Raw genomic sequence first — 14,125 nt, 5'->3', positions numbered from 1 at the left:
CATGTTTTCAAAATGTTTGCAAATTCTATGATTTCATTAGTGGTGTGACAGATGTTTCCCTAAGGTCTGATCACCATAAGTCCCTATCAATGACTGGAAGAGAGCCCCACCTACTGCTAGTTTATACATGCAAACTAAAACAAACTACCTTAAGCTGCCCACATACAGGGGGAAAAAAACTCTCAACTCAGCTTCTCACGGTCAACCAGATTAGCCTTCATTTCCCACCGTCCCTCTCACAGACATAAATTGTGATAGTAAAATGACTTACCATGGCTTCATTATGAATAAATCTGTACACATCGGAAGGCATGAGATGGCAGATGTCCTTTAAGAGGGATGTGTATTTCTTTAAAACGTCAGAAATCTGTACAAGGAATATAAGTGAATCGCTGTATATTAGCACTGATATAGTGACTTATCTATTCCATATATGCTTTCATTGCCATTAATGAACCAAACATTGTACTTACATGTTTCACTCTCTTTTCTTCTAGGGCCAATAAAGTGATTTTGGTTTTTTTGATGTACAGCCGTGTACAGGCAGATTCTTCTGTCACTGCATCCCAAGTCTCATTTATTATCTACAAAACATTAATATTATTACTATGCATTTATTTATTTAGTCCCAACATATTGGGGGCAGACTGTCTGTAGCCTAGCCATAACAACTCAAGGAGTTGCTACCATATTCATAGTCATGTCATAGACTGATAGTGAAGGGGGATACACTAAGGGGCAGATGTAAGAAGGGTCGAATATCGAGGGTTAATTAACCCTCGATATTCGACCAGGAACTAAAATCGTTCGACTTCGAATATCGAAGTCGAACGATTTAGCGCAAATCCTGCGATCGAACGATCGAAGGATTATTCGTTCGATCGAACGATTAAAATCTTCGAATCGAACGATTCAAAGGATTTTAATACAACGATCGAAGGAATATCCTTCGATCAAAAAATCACAGGCAAGCCTATGGGGACCTTCCCCATAGGCTAACATTGACTTCGGTAGCTTTTAGCTGCCGAAGTAGGGGGTCGAAGTTTTTCTTAAAGAGACAGTACTTCGACTATCGAATGGTCGAATAGTCGAACGATTTTTAGTTCGAATCGTTCGATTCGAAGTCGAAGTAGTAGTCGAAGGTCGAAGTAGCCCATTCGATGGTCGAAGTAGCCCAAAAAACACTTCGAAATTCGAAGTTTTTTTAATTCGAATCCTTCACTCGAGCTTTGTAAATCTGCCCCTAAGTGTTACAAAATGAATGTTTTTTGTCTAAAAATGTACCTTCATGTTTGTGCTTTCGTTAGCAGTTTCTAGTTTCTGAAAAGAAAGTTCAATATTTGCATCTGATTCCAATATCTTTTGTTGCAGGTGCTTTCCCGCTTCCAATACTAATAGCTCCATCTCCTGTTAAAGGGCATAAAGTGTGGAAAGTTATCCCATTTTTCAGAATCTAAAGAAAAGTGATGTTTCAGAATTTTTCTCACTTTGCTGATCTCAGCCAATTCCCTGTGGAGGTTGGACACTGCCACTTCATGCCCTTGCAGTCTGTTTGCAGCAATCCGCTGAAGAATACCGGTATCTTTCTTTTCAGGAACTAGGATGGAAGGGAATAAAATATTTTTGGCCAAGTTCATTACTTATCATGTTATGTATAAGTAATTGTACATTATTATGTACCATAAGGGTGGCAACATGGATTTGCCTTACATATTTCTCAGTACACTCAGTGATGCAAAACAAGTCAGAACCAAAAGGTGAACAATGTAATCACATGAATGTATCTTTACCAATGACATCAGAAAGGCCTCTCACTTCTCTTGCTGCAATTTCAGCCTCAGTTTCCTGCTTTATCCTAGTAGGTGGGGTCATTTTATCCCTGTGTCAGAAAAAGGATTTAATTTCTTTACAGCTAGCGAGTTTACTGGCAAAACTAGAAAGTGGCAGCGTGACAGTGGGCAAGGAAGATGCAGAGTCCAAATGTTAATTAACAGTCCAGACAATAACACATGCAATACTATCACAAGCCTTTGGATTCTACTCACATGCTTTGGTGATGAGACTCAGGCAATGCTGTGTTGTTATCCTGGCTTCTGATTGCAGGAATGTTCCCAGTGTCCACTGCACCTCCTTGATGCACCGCTCTAGCACGAGCCTCTTCGAGGGACCGCACAAGCTGAACCTAGTACACAAGGAACTGAATTGTTAAACATATGCAATTAGCCATATTTTATAATTGTTCATTTTTTATTTCTGTGATGGGCTCCTTGCCGCAGGTATTTTGTGAAATGAACAGTTATGCATTTCTTGCATCTAGAAGGACTTTTAGCTCCTTTGATTCTCTCCCCCCCCCGACCTTGATGGTTTTTCCATTTACCTTCTGTTCATTGACTTTGAATGTACTAATAGAAAATACTGATTGTATCATGTTAATATTTTAATATTATTACATTTTCTTAAATAAATATGGTTTAATAGATTTTGAAGCACACCTCAGCATCAAAAAGTTGCCTGTAGACTTTACCACTAGGAACTGCCTGGATCTGTCCCACTGATGCCATTGTATCCTGCAGTAATGGAACGAGTTCAGTGGTGCCTGGAAAAGAAATCCCAGACTGGGAAACACAGAAGTAACAATTAGCAACTTAAAGGGAAACAACATGTTAAACCCAAGTTTTGCTACATTGGAAGAACCTAAGCCAAAAGGGTAATTTATAACCACAAGTGCAGTTGCAATTGTGCACATTTCACACTGCCACCACCTCTGAAAGTGGCGGTAACTCAAGGGTTCCTACAGCAACCAATGTCACTTGCTGCAGCTCCACTAAAGAATCAGACACGTGTTTGATGCCAAGGGACAAAGTGATGCCAACCACAAACATTTCAGCACACCTGTGTCCTATTCATGTCAAAAAGCAAGCACAATTTTGTGAATTGCTTGCAATTGTGTCAGGACTGCAATAAGGCTGGAAGAAATTTTACCTAGCAAAAAGATGTGGAGATGGGAAAAAAGATGGGGAAAAAAAACTGTTTGCCAACTAAACTAAAAGGAAGTCTGATAAATGTATCAGTTAGTTTGAAAAAGAGTCAGGATGCGGCTCAAAACGTTACTGTATCTTTGGTCGTAGCCATGAAGAAATAAAGGCATTTTAATTTTGAAAACGGTGCTGTCCTTTGCGGAATTTGTTGTATCCAGTGGATTTTGGCCACTTTTGGAACGTGCGCCTGTAAACTAAAGGAGTGTGTGCTGACCCAGATAATTTATTTTCCATACTCTCCTTTTAGGAAATTGCAAATGTGGCATATTTTTATTTTTTGTAAAAATGCAACACAAATCTCTCCCCCCCCCCAGTCCAGTGTACCAGCCTGGAGGGAGAATATAGTCAAGACTTGTGCAGCTTGTATCTAGCATTGCTGGGGCTCTTTTCTCCCACTTTGCACACTGCACTCTGTAAGTTCTCTAAATGACCCCTACTATGTTTCTTTTCAGTAGAAAACAATCTTTTGGCTTTGTGGCCATTGAGGACTGAGTATACCTACTAAATCTAATTCATCCTATGCCATTAGATGGGCCATGTTCATCCAGAGGTGCAATTCTGGATGCAAATGGCCATGTTTTTTGCTCAGTGTGCGATATTTGCCCCATAATTCCAGTCAGTGGTGTAACAAAAAAGGCCGGGGGGTAACATGTTTAGCTCCTCCTCACAACAGACAGGTGAGCTGGTGGAGATGTAAAACTGGTACAAGGGCCTTAGAAGGGGAACTACTGCTCTATAGTAGCTCTATGGTAATTGCAGCTCAGCAGGGACTTCTGCCGCATCAAAACAGACACAACGACACATGTCTGCAGCGGGGGGGGGGAGCGACAAATTGGTTTCAAATGAAAGAAAAATGGTTAGAATGCGGATGTAAGAGAGAGAGAGAAAGAATAAAAGAAAAATATTGATAAAATGTTAAAAGAAAGACTGAGAATGAGTGTAAGAGAAAAACAAAAGAAATTGAGAAAAGTAAGAAAGACTTATAAAGAGTGAGAAAGAAAACGAGAAAAGAATGAGAATGAAAAAGAAAGAGAGAGAAATCTAGAGACCGAGAAAGACTGAGAATCAGAGAGTGAGAAAGTTAGAGAGTAAGAAAGACAGAATGAGAGTGAGAGAGAAAGTTAGAGAGTGAGAAAGACTGAATTTGAGAGAGTGAGAAAGTTAGAGAGGAAAGTTAGAGAGTAAGAAAGACAGAATGAGATTGAGAAAGAAAGAGAGAGAAATTGTGAGAGTGAGAATGAGAGAGTGAGAAATTTAAAAAATGAGATACTGAGAATGAGCAAGTGAAAAAGAAAAAGAGAGAAAGTTAGAGAGTGAGAAAGAGAAAAAGGGAAGGCGCGAGAGTGAGAAAGAGTGAGAATGAGAGTGAAAAAGAAAGCGATAGAGAAATTTATAAGAGTAACAAAAATGAGACAACACAGAATGAGAGAGATAGTGACAGAGAGAAGTAAGAAAGAAAGAAGAAAGGCAACTTGAGAAAAGAGTAAAACATTAGAAAAGACTGAGAATGAGAGAAAGAAACTGAGAAAAGAGTAAACAAGGAGAAAAGACGGAGAATGAAAAAGAAATATTGTGAAAAAAAGAAAAGAGTGAAATTTGAGCGCAGACTGAGAGAGGGAGAGAGAATGAGAGACAGAGAGAGTGAGAATGAGAGACAGAGAGAGAATGAGAGACACAGAGAGTGAGAGAAAATGAAAAAATGAGACAGAGTGAGAGAGAGAGGCAGAGAGAATGAAAGACTAAAAAAATGAGAGACAGAGAGAGAGTGAGAGACAGAGTGAGAGAGAATGAGACAGAGGGGGTATATTTATCAAAGAGTGAAATTGGAGATCACCACAGTCTACTAGAGGGAAATACCACCTCTCTCCATTTATTTCTATGGGATTTTTAAAGTCAAAGATATTGCCTATGACTATGAGTGCTAGTTAAGCATGAAACGCGTTAGGCGCTATAAGGGGATTCTTTAATGTTTTTTAAAAAAACTGATGTAATAAACTACAGTTTTTTACTTACAAGCATGAGCTGGAAAATTATAAAGAGGTAAAAAAATCCCATAGAAATAAATGGAGAGAGGTGGTATTTTAGCAGACTGTGATCTCTAATTTCACTATTTGATAGATATACCCCAGAGACAAATGAGAGAGAGTGAGTGAGAGAAGTAGAGAGACTGCAGCAGTGGGTTTAGCTGACTGAGTACCAGCGGGTGCCCAGAAGTCTAATGGCGGCTCTAGGTCACACTGACCGATATTAAAGGAAACATTATTTGTGAGAATGTGTGTCTCTGAGGAAAACGAATGGAAAGCGTTAGGATACAACAACAGGAGTACATGAGGAGCGTTAAGTACACACTGTTCTGTTCCACATACCCTTTTATTAACTGAGCCCACTCGGGGTACAGACCCCCGTTGAGAAACCCCAGAAGTCCGGAACGAAATCCTCCTCCTTTACAGAGCGTCGCGCGTTCCCTTGACAACCACCAAGTATCGCGAGACGGCCCTAGCATTCTTGCGCAATGGTTACCGTGGCAACGGGATGTCACGCTCGCAGCCAGGCAGCAGCCGTGGGCATTTTGTACCGCAGCCATTTTCCTGTGCCAATGATTGTATCTGTAAACGAGTGTCAACAGACGGTATACACATTAAGGACTTAAGGCATTGCTTTTAACTTATAGTGACAGTATATATATATATATATCCAGCTTCAACCAGAGAGCCATGTATAACATCTGACAGCTGCCTGGGAGGAATGTTAAGCTCTGTGCTGAAAGAATGAATATACCACTGACTGGTGGCAGGGCCGGATTTACATTGTGGCCGCCCCTAGGCCCACTGCCGTTCATCACCCCTGTCCCCTCTCCTTTATTTGTGTAAATTTTCATCATCTGGACTGGAGCAATGGGGATTTAGTGCACAGGAAATGTAAAAAATGATTATATCGCCAGCGCATACCCAGTGTTTTTGAACCAATGTGGGTGTGGTTGGACAGCATGCCGCCCCCTAAAATCCTGCCACCCTAGGCCAGGGCCTAGGTGGCCTTTCCACAAATCTGGGCCTGACTGGTGGTAACAATCCCACCCACATACGCGATGTCGCATTGTGGGCCGTCGTCTCAGCGGTTTTTAATATAATGCCAGTGAGTCAGTCCACTCTATTTTTTTTAATAAATACAATTTTAAAAAGCATCTGTAGTTGTGCAGCCCCCTTGATCTTGCCGCCTGATGCACAGGCCCTCATGTGCCTAACAGTAGATATGGCCCTGCAAGCAGCTCAGAGATAAAACCATCTGAAATATTATTTATAGTTGATCTTGTCTGACAAGGCCAGGGCCTAGGGATGACAAAGGCCACCAAAGGGAGTCCTTCTCAGGAAGCACCTGCCACCTAAGTGGGAACTCCCCTCCAAAGCAGCTCAGATATAAATCAGGGCCTAGCACTCTGTATGCATCATGGTTATTTAAAGGTACAGTGTCCTGCAATTAAACCCATCAACCATTACTCTGTGTATGTGGTTGTGAGTCAAGGAAGTTCCCAGGGAGGGATATCATAACCCAGTCTGTCCAGACCCTGGGTGGAGACACATCAAATCATAGTGTACCTGCTATCTTCTGTAGCAAAGATACAGGACTCCTGTAGAGCCACAAGGAAGAAAATCAGTGCTAGATTTCTTGCAGTAGAAGAATAGAGCTACACTACTTTATAAAATTACAGCTCTACAGGTCTGGACTGAGAATCAAAAGAGGCCCTGACATTTCAACGACAGAGTAGGGATGTAGCGAACGGCGGAAAAAATGTTCGCGAACATATTCGCGAACTTGCGACAAAACATGCGAATAGTTCGCGAACGTCGCGAACCCCATAGACTTCAATGGGAAGGCGAATTTTAAAAGCTAGAAAAGACATTTCTGGCCAGAAAAATGATTTTAAAGTTGTTTAAAGGGTGCAACGACCTGGACAGTGGCATGCCAGAGGGGGATCAAGGGCAAAAATGTATCTGAAAAATCCATTGTTGACACAGCGCTGCGTTTTGTGCTGTAAAGGGCAGAAATCACACTACGTCACTCAGGTGATGTTTCTGGACACGGAATGTGAAAAAGCTCACACAGCTAGGTGGCACTTGGTTAAAGACTGGGCAAATAATGCCTGCAAGGGCAACGTATACACTACAGCCGTTGGATACGGAATATATTATTGCTGCTTGAAAAACGTCACTCGGGTGGTGTTTCTGGAGACGGTATTATTATTGATATTTAGACAGCTAGGTGGCAGTTGTTTGAAGAACAGATGCAGATGAGAGATCAGCAGCAGGACAGACAGCTGCCCACAGCAGCTACATACAGAGCACTGCAGTAGAAGGTAGATTACTAGCCAGCAAAGCTACCTAACCTAAAATGTCCCTCAAATCCCTGCAGAGTTCTGTCCCTACAATACAGAGCAGTATCAAGTAGATTACTAGCCAGCAAAGTTACTATCAACTGTCCCTCAAATCACTAACAGCTCTCTCCCTACACTAGCTCTTCCAAGCACACACAGGCAGAATGAAAAAACGCTGCAGGGCTTCAGTTTATATATGGAAGGGGAGTGGTCCAGGGGGTGTGGGGGTGGTCCAGGAGGGAGATCTTCCTGATTGGCTGCCATGTATCTGCTGGTCTGGGGTGAGAGGGCAAAAATAAGCGCCAGCTAAGGCGAACCCAAATTGGCGAACGTCGCGCGACGTTCGCGAACATTCGCCGAACGCGAATAGTCGATGTTCGCGCGAATTAGTTCGCGGGCGAACAGTCCGCGACATCCCTACGACAGAGACCCAAACACCCCCCATCAGCCCAATACCAGTATAGACTATAATGACTGTCTATGGCATATTGCAGCAGCCATTCTGGCATTTGCCAGAAACCATAGATTGCCAGCCCAGGCCTGCAGTTCTACTCGATTCCCTTGAATTAGTGGAGAGGTGCTATCATTACAGTGTCTAGGCTTCCTTAAGAATTGAGTTGTTGATACATTAAAGGACTCCCTATCTCTATAATACCACTAGGAAACCCTTCATTGAACAGGGATATTTTATTGAAATTTACTATTCAAAGTTTCATATTATGGTATTGTCCAGCAAGGGCAGGCATGCAGATCTACAAACTTCTAAAGGAGCCCATTGCTTCAGATCTGGGCATACAACTGCATAGATACAGTACAGGAAAGAGGGAATGACATACTTCTAGAGGGATACAGTGGACTGAACAACTGCTTATTTTTAATTATAAAATCAAACTGAAAGAGTTTCGGGTTTCAGAATCTATAGTTGAACTCGCACACCTCTTTTCCACAAACACACTAATAGCAATAGGACATGCTTCCCCATCCACACAGAGACTCACTCGTAGGGACATATTAATCATAGATTGTTGGGGGCATATTTAGCAAAGACTTAAATACTATGAGACTATTGGGAGCATATTTGTAAATGGATGAAAGGGAGAGTTGATCAAGTGAATAGACAGCAGAAGAGCTAATGGCAGGGTTCCCCAACCTTATATACACGTGAGCTACATTAAAATGGAAAAAGTGTTGGGGAGCAACACAAGCATGAAAACAAAAGTTCTAGGGGTGCTAAATAAGAGCTTTTGATTGGTTATTTGGTAGCCCCTATGGAAACTGGCAGCCTACAGGAGACTCTGTTTGTCAGTACTATGGTTTTTATGCAACCAAAACTTGCCCCAAGCCAGGACTTCCAAAATAGGCCCTGCATTGAGGCCACTGAGAACAACATGTTGCTCGCAGGCCACTGGTTGGGGATCATTGGCTAATGGTATAAAAAGAGAAATTGAATGGGGGAAACCAGAGGAGGAACAGAGGATACAAGGTGACAACAGCAATAGAATAGGAAAAAGAAAATTTAAACAGTAGACCCTAAAAAACTAGAGAGACTGAGATAACGGGAAGATGTAAAATGTGAGAGGGATGAGATGAAAATATGAAGTAAAAAAAAATGATAATTTAATAAAATAAACTCTGTACAACAAATGAGTCTCACGAAAGTTTACAATGCAATATATGTGTTGTTTGTGTGTTTAAAATAAAACAACAGTTCTTGTTTAAAGGCAATGCTATTTGATCACCAAGTCAACATTATTTATTTTGGGCTAGGTGGCTCCATGTGTTAGGGTAAGGACACACTGGACGATTTGTCGCCAACGTTTTAAAAAAGTAAATCGCGGCGACAAGACGATCGTCTTTTTTGAACAGACGATTCACAGCGACTATTGGCACAGAGCGATTTGTATCCCATTACTCTGTGCGGTACGTGCTCCACCCAAACCGGAAACGGTTTGTGCTTCCCGCTGTAACCTGGCGTCTTTACGTTCTTGCGTCATTGCGTTCGCATTGTAATTTGAATACAATTGCTGCTACTTATCTGTATGTGTGTGCGTGTCTAGGAGATTTCAGTGCTTTTCTAAGTACATGCTATTTCTGATAAATCGCTCGGAAAAGGGTCTCAGAGCTACAGGCGATTCACAAACGCGCTGTGGGCACTGGAGCTGGCGTCTTTCATTTGTTTTTGTTCAGAGACAAAACGAGCGATATGTCGCCACGATTTGCTTTTTAAAAACGTTGGCGACAAATCGTCCAGTGTGTCCCTACCCTTAAAGTAGCTGGAAAGACAGCAAACCAGTTTCCAAAGCAACAATTACCCAGCAAGTGTTTCTATTAGTGCTATTGCCATGACATGCAATGTGTGGGCAATTTCAAATTTTTTTTGGCCTCAACTCCTAAGCTAATAAAAGTCAGGGGTGCCAAAGCACTTCCAAATCAACCGATACTGCTATATAGTATCTTAATCATTTCAGTTACATTTTTTGTTTTACAGACATACTGTATATATAGGGAGAATTGTTTGTCCTGGACTTGCTTATCATCTTTTGGGACATAAACCAATCTTTTTTGTTGTACAACAACAGGGGAGTCATAGTAGTCATTCCATGCATACTCAGGGGAGAGGAGTTTGGTTAGTTTGTGATAAAGGAAATATTTGTTCAAATAGCTTTCATTATTCCATAAAGGCTCGTTATTTTTTGCGTTATCTCCCATCATAGCAGTGTGGCAAAAATTGGTTAGTTTGTAGATCTCTTTTACTGTCCCTCCAAAGAACAGTGGCGGAACTACCGGGGGAGCAGGGGGTGCGAGCGGGCCAGGGCCCCCGGCAGCCTGCTCGCCATTGATATGCGGGCCATACGGAGGGGGGCGGGGGCCCGGCTGCACGTCACGCACCAGGGCCCACCCCCTCTAGTTAAGGTACTGCCAAAGAAACACCCAGTTTAGCAAAAGTCTCCCTCGTCTTCAGGAATGTAGCCTGCTCAATGGTTTCTACTCTCATGGGGGAAAGCTGTATAGGATTCTCTAAAGAAACCAGTATGTATGACTCCAAACACATCACTTAATATCGCCACATAAATATGATTCATGAACTTTAGATCAGCATCTAAACACAAGGTAGTCAACCTCCCTGGTGAATTTTTGAGAAATATAGTTATGAAGCATGACTTCATGCACCTCATGGTGGTGACTTGCCAGGTTTTGTACCTTGAAAGTTTCAGAAACTCCATGCTCCTTATTTCCATCTGGTTGATGTTGGGGATGCCACTGACATCATCATTAAACGCATAATAATCAACTTTGTGTCCTGCCATGAAAAATTGTTCAGATTGTAGAAAAGTATTTATGAAAACTTTGTATCTGAAAAACAAAAAAAACCAAAAGAAACACAAACATAAGGTAAGATTGTGTATCAGCTGCCAGTCCTTGGTGTCAGATGCACATCCAGACGTCTGTATGCTTGGTACTCCCTCCAAACTATAATTCAAAAGAAAGTCTACTGGCACACAATCCTGATCCAGGGGGGACCAGCCCCTAACTTTTTATTATGTCAAAACCACACAACGTTTTGTGGGCTTGCCCCTTTATCAGGTGTTAGTTCTTAATATCAGGTAAAGTTGCTGTACCAGGTTAGCCAGTAAAAATGTTACAGGGCAACCCTTTTGAAATAAAAAAATAACAAAGTGGTATAAAGGTGATACCTTTATTGGCTAACTAATATAATCATAGCAAGCTTTCAGAACTTTTAGTTCCTTTTTCAAGCTGATTACAATGAAGCTGTGGTGTTCTCTGGGATATATACAACATTCAGCTCATAGGTCAAATGACCAACAAAAAGGAATATTAATCTATGTGTAAGGTGTCTGACGTAGGGATGTACCAATTCCAGCATTCAGTAAGGTATGTGGGAAGGTGGGCTCACTACCTAACTTGAAGGCGGAAACACTTGTTGCCAAACTGCTATAGCTAAAAGAACATCTACTGTATTATTATACTGACATTTCAGGTATATCTTGAGAAAAACAAATCATAACTTGAAGGCGTAACCAGTTGTTGCCAAACTGCTATAGCTAACAGAATATCTATTGTATTATTATACTGGCATTTCGGGTATATCTTGAGAAAAACAAATCATAACTTGAAGGCGGAAACACTTGTTGCCAAACTGCTATAGATAACAGAATATATATTGTATTATTATACTGGCATTTCAGGTATATCTTCAGAAAACAAATCATAACTTGAAGGCGGAAACACTTGTTGCCAAACTGCTATAGCTAACAGAATATCTACTGTATTATTATACTGGCATTTCAGGTATATCTAAATCTCAACCCAATCCACTCGAAATCGTAACCTAATTGGCCAACCAGTTCTTTGTACTGCAATCCTGTCTAATTAACTTTTTCTAGTTTGGTAAAATTGGGTATGATTCCCTGAGATTAACACTGTGATTGGCCAATCGCCACTTCATAGCCCTATCCACCTGCACCAATGATCTGCCTCATGACATGAAAAAAACTGCCTTACTTTCCATTGGCTCTGGTAATTCAACAGCAGGACACAACATCTCAGGCCTTCATCCTGCAGGACCCTTTGGCCAGAGGATCATGCTTCATATTGAGGATTATTAAGATCATAGCCTCATCCACCTGCATCAGTAGCCCCCCCCCCCCCCCGTGGCATCACAGAAACTGCAAAAATTTCAGTTAGATAGTAAACAGAAAAAAATTGCAAAAGGACAAACAAAATACTACTTTGAGATAAAACAGTAAAATTGTGCTTACAAAAAACTGTAAAAAGACTTGTATTTCTAGAACAACCGTATAAACTCTTAACATGTTGTCCGACAGCTATCTATTAAATCCCACATTGACAGGATTTTAAACATACAAGGAACATGTTATGGTTTGCTTAAGGATATGGACACACGTTTTTCCGCGCCGCTTTTTTAGAAAAGGAGTCTGCTGCGTAAATACGATTAGCGGTTTGAAGTTTAGGCAATGGAACTTACAAAGCCGTTGACTTTTTTTAAAAATCACGGTGTGAACCGAGGTGGAAAAATGTATGTGTGTCTGGGGCCTTACCATTTGATCTAAATTGGCCTGCTTCTTCCTTTTGTCAAGAAACAGGTTTTTTTTTTGTTTTTTTTTAAAGCTAGAGGTCGTGCTTTTTTCCATCCCAAAGTGCACAGTGCAAAAAGTGTAAGGGTGCATCCAGTGAGTCCCACCAGAAGGCAAGGACTCCAAAAACCCAGTAGATCCAGGCTAAAAGGCACTAAAGGCAACCAGGATCAATGGGTTAGGGTTCCTGGATGCTCCTCTTCTATTCCTTTTACTGGGGGCTCTGGCTCAGGCAATGAAGGCTTGATGACACTGCATGGGGGCACAACACCTAGGACCTTCATACTGTGGGTCCTTTGGCCAGAGGATCAAGCTTCATACCGTCTCACCAGAAGAGGTTGTGACTCCCCTCCTAATAAGAACAAATACTACACTTGGGGTTATATTTATCAAAAAGTGAAGTTAGAGATCACCACAGTCCACTAGAGTGAAATACCGCCTCTCTCCATTAATGTCTATGGGATTTTTAAAGGTGTATATATCAAAGGGGGAACTTTGACTTTCACCCTTTGATAAATACACCTTTAAAAATACCATAGAAGAGAGGCTGTATTTCACTTTAGTGGACTGTGGTTATCTCTAACTTCACTCTTTGATAAATATACCCCTTGATCTTAGCCAAAAGTCTGAGAAGGGATCTGGTAAATTAACAGCAGGAACCGGAGTTCCTGGTCACTCGTCTTCCATTCCTTCTGCTAGGGGCTCTGTCTCGGGTGATAAAAACCTGCTTGCTTCAGTTGGGGATTCCCCATCAATTGGACTAGGCTTTTTGCAAAGACAAGGCAAAATACTCTACATTACAAAATATGGAATTTTATAGGCAATATTAGGAAGAGTAGGTGAACCAGCTTTCTTTTTCTTCTTGATTTGTATTCCAGGAACATGGGCTGAATTCAATACATCTAAAAATCCTAAACTATCCATGACTTCAAAAGAAGATGTAAAAAAGGACAGTTAATATAGTATTCTTTTTCTTTTATAATTTGTACACTTGGCCATGCCGATTTATATTTTAGGGTGGTGGCAGACATGGCTACTTGGGTAGATTAGTCGAAAAGCGACAAATCGCCTCTTCTTCGGAATTTTCCTGGGTTTATGCCTTTCATACAGGACAGGAACAGGTGTTGGTTTCTTCTTAGTTGGAAGCTTCTTAGGAGCTTCTACTTCAAGACATGAAAAACTGAAACTGTGCTTAGAAAAACTGTAATATTTCCCCCCCCCCATTTCCCCTTATACAAAAGCTGCTATATAAACCAATAGAGAGGATACAAATCCCTGTTAAGGGAACTCCTGTGTTTTAAATTGTTTCTAACGTGGGCAAGATCACTAATTGTTTTTTTAAAGTTATTTAACCGAATGAATTCTATAGCACTGCACTTTATTTTTAACTTCATTGATTGAATATATAAATTGATTCAGCTGGATGAAATTAAATTATAGCACTGCACTTTATAATTTAACTTTCCAGTGATTGTCCCAATTAGAAGATCCCAATCAGTGGGATCGCACCTGAGTATATACACTTAACTTCTGTAATTTATTAGGTAATTGAAGTAGCCTATTTTGTGACTTCTCTAGTCGGATTGATTAAGCGGGGTACT

At 41.0% G+C, this 14,125-nt stretch overlaps 1 protein-coding gene and 1 pseudogene across 2 annotated transcripts in view; both read right to left on the bottom strand.

Moving 5' to 3' along the window:
* Positions 1-5,522, bottom strand: part of LOC108699929 (coiled-coil domain-containing protein 180) — a 35,621-nt gene extending 30,099 nt beyond the window's left edge. Inside the window, exons 1-8 of one of the 2 annotated variants that reach the window (XM_018232622.2) lie at positions 5,405-5,522; positions 2,493-2,615; positions 2,046-2,182; positions 1,791-1,879; positions 1,488-1,597; positions 1,285-1,407; positions 474-584; positions 272-367 (exon numbers count right to left, since the gene is read on the bottom strand). In XM_018232622.2, the coding sequence (XP_018088111.1) occupies positions 272-367; positions 474-584; positions 1,285-1,407; positions 1,488-1,597; positions 1,791-1,879; positions 2,046-2,182; positions 2,493-2,561 (735 nt within the window). In that variant the 5' untranslated portion in view covers positions 2,562-2,615; positions 5,405-5,522. Of the gene's footprint in view, positions 1-271; positions 368-473; positions 585-1,284; positions 1,408-1,487; positions 1,598-1,790; positions 1,880-2,045; positions 2,183-2,492; positions 2,616-5,404 lie in introns of those variants that run through there. The other variant, XM_041574806.1, reaches the window with a different exon arrangement.
* Positions 2,748-13,748, bottom strand: LOC108700508 (annotated as a pseudogene).
* Positions 13,749-14,125: the final 377 nt, after the last annotated feature.

Source organism: Xenopus laevis, chromosome 8S, assembly GCF_017654675.1.
Source record: "Xenopus laevis strain J_2021 chromosome 8S, Xenopus_laevis_v10.1, whole genome shotgun sequence".
Taxonomy (NCBI): Eukaryota; Metazoa; Chordata; class Amphibia; order Anura; family Pipidae; genus Xenopus; species Xenopus laevis.
The sequence above is the reverse complement of the archived record's forward strand: the minus strand, read 5'-3'. Positions and strand labels throughout refer to the sequence as shown.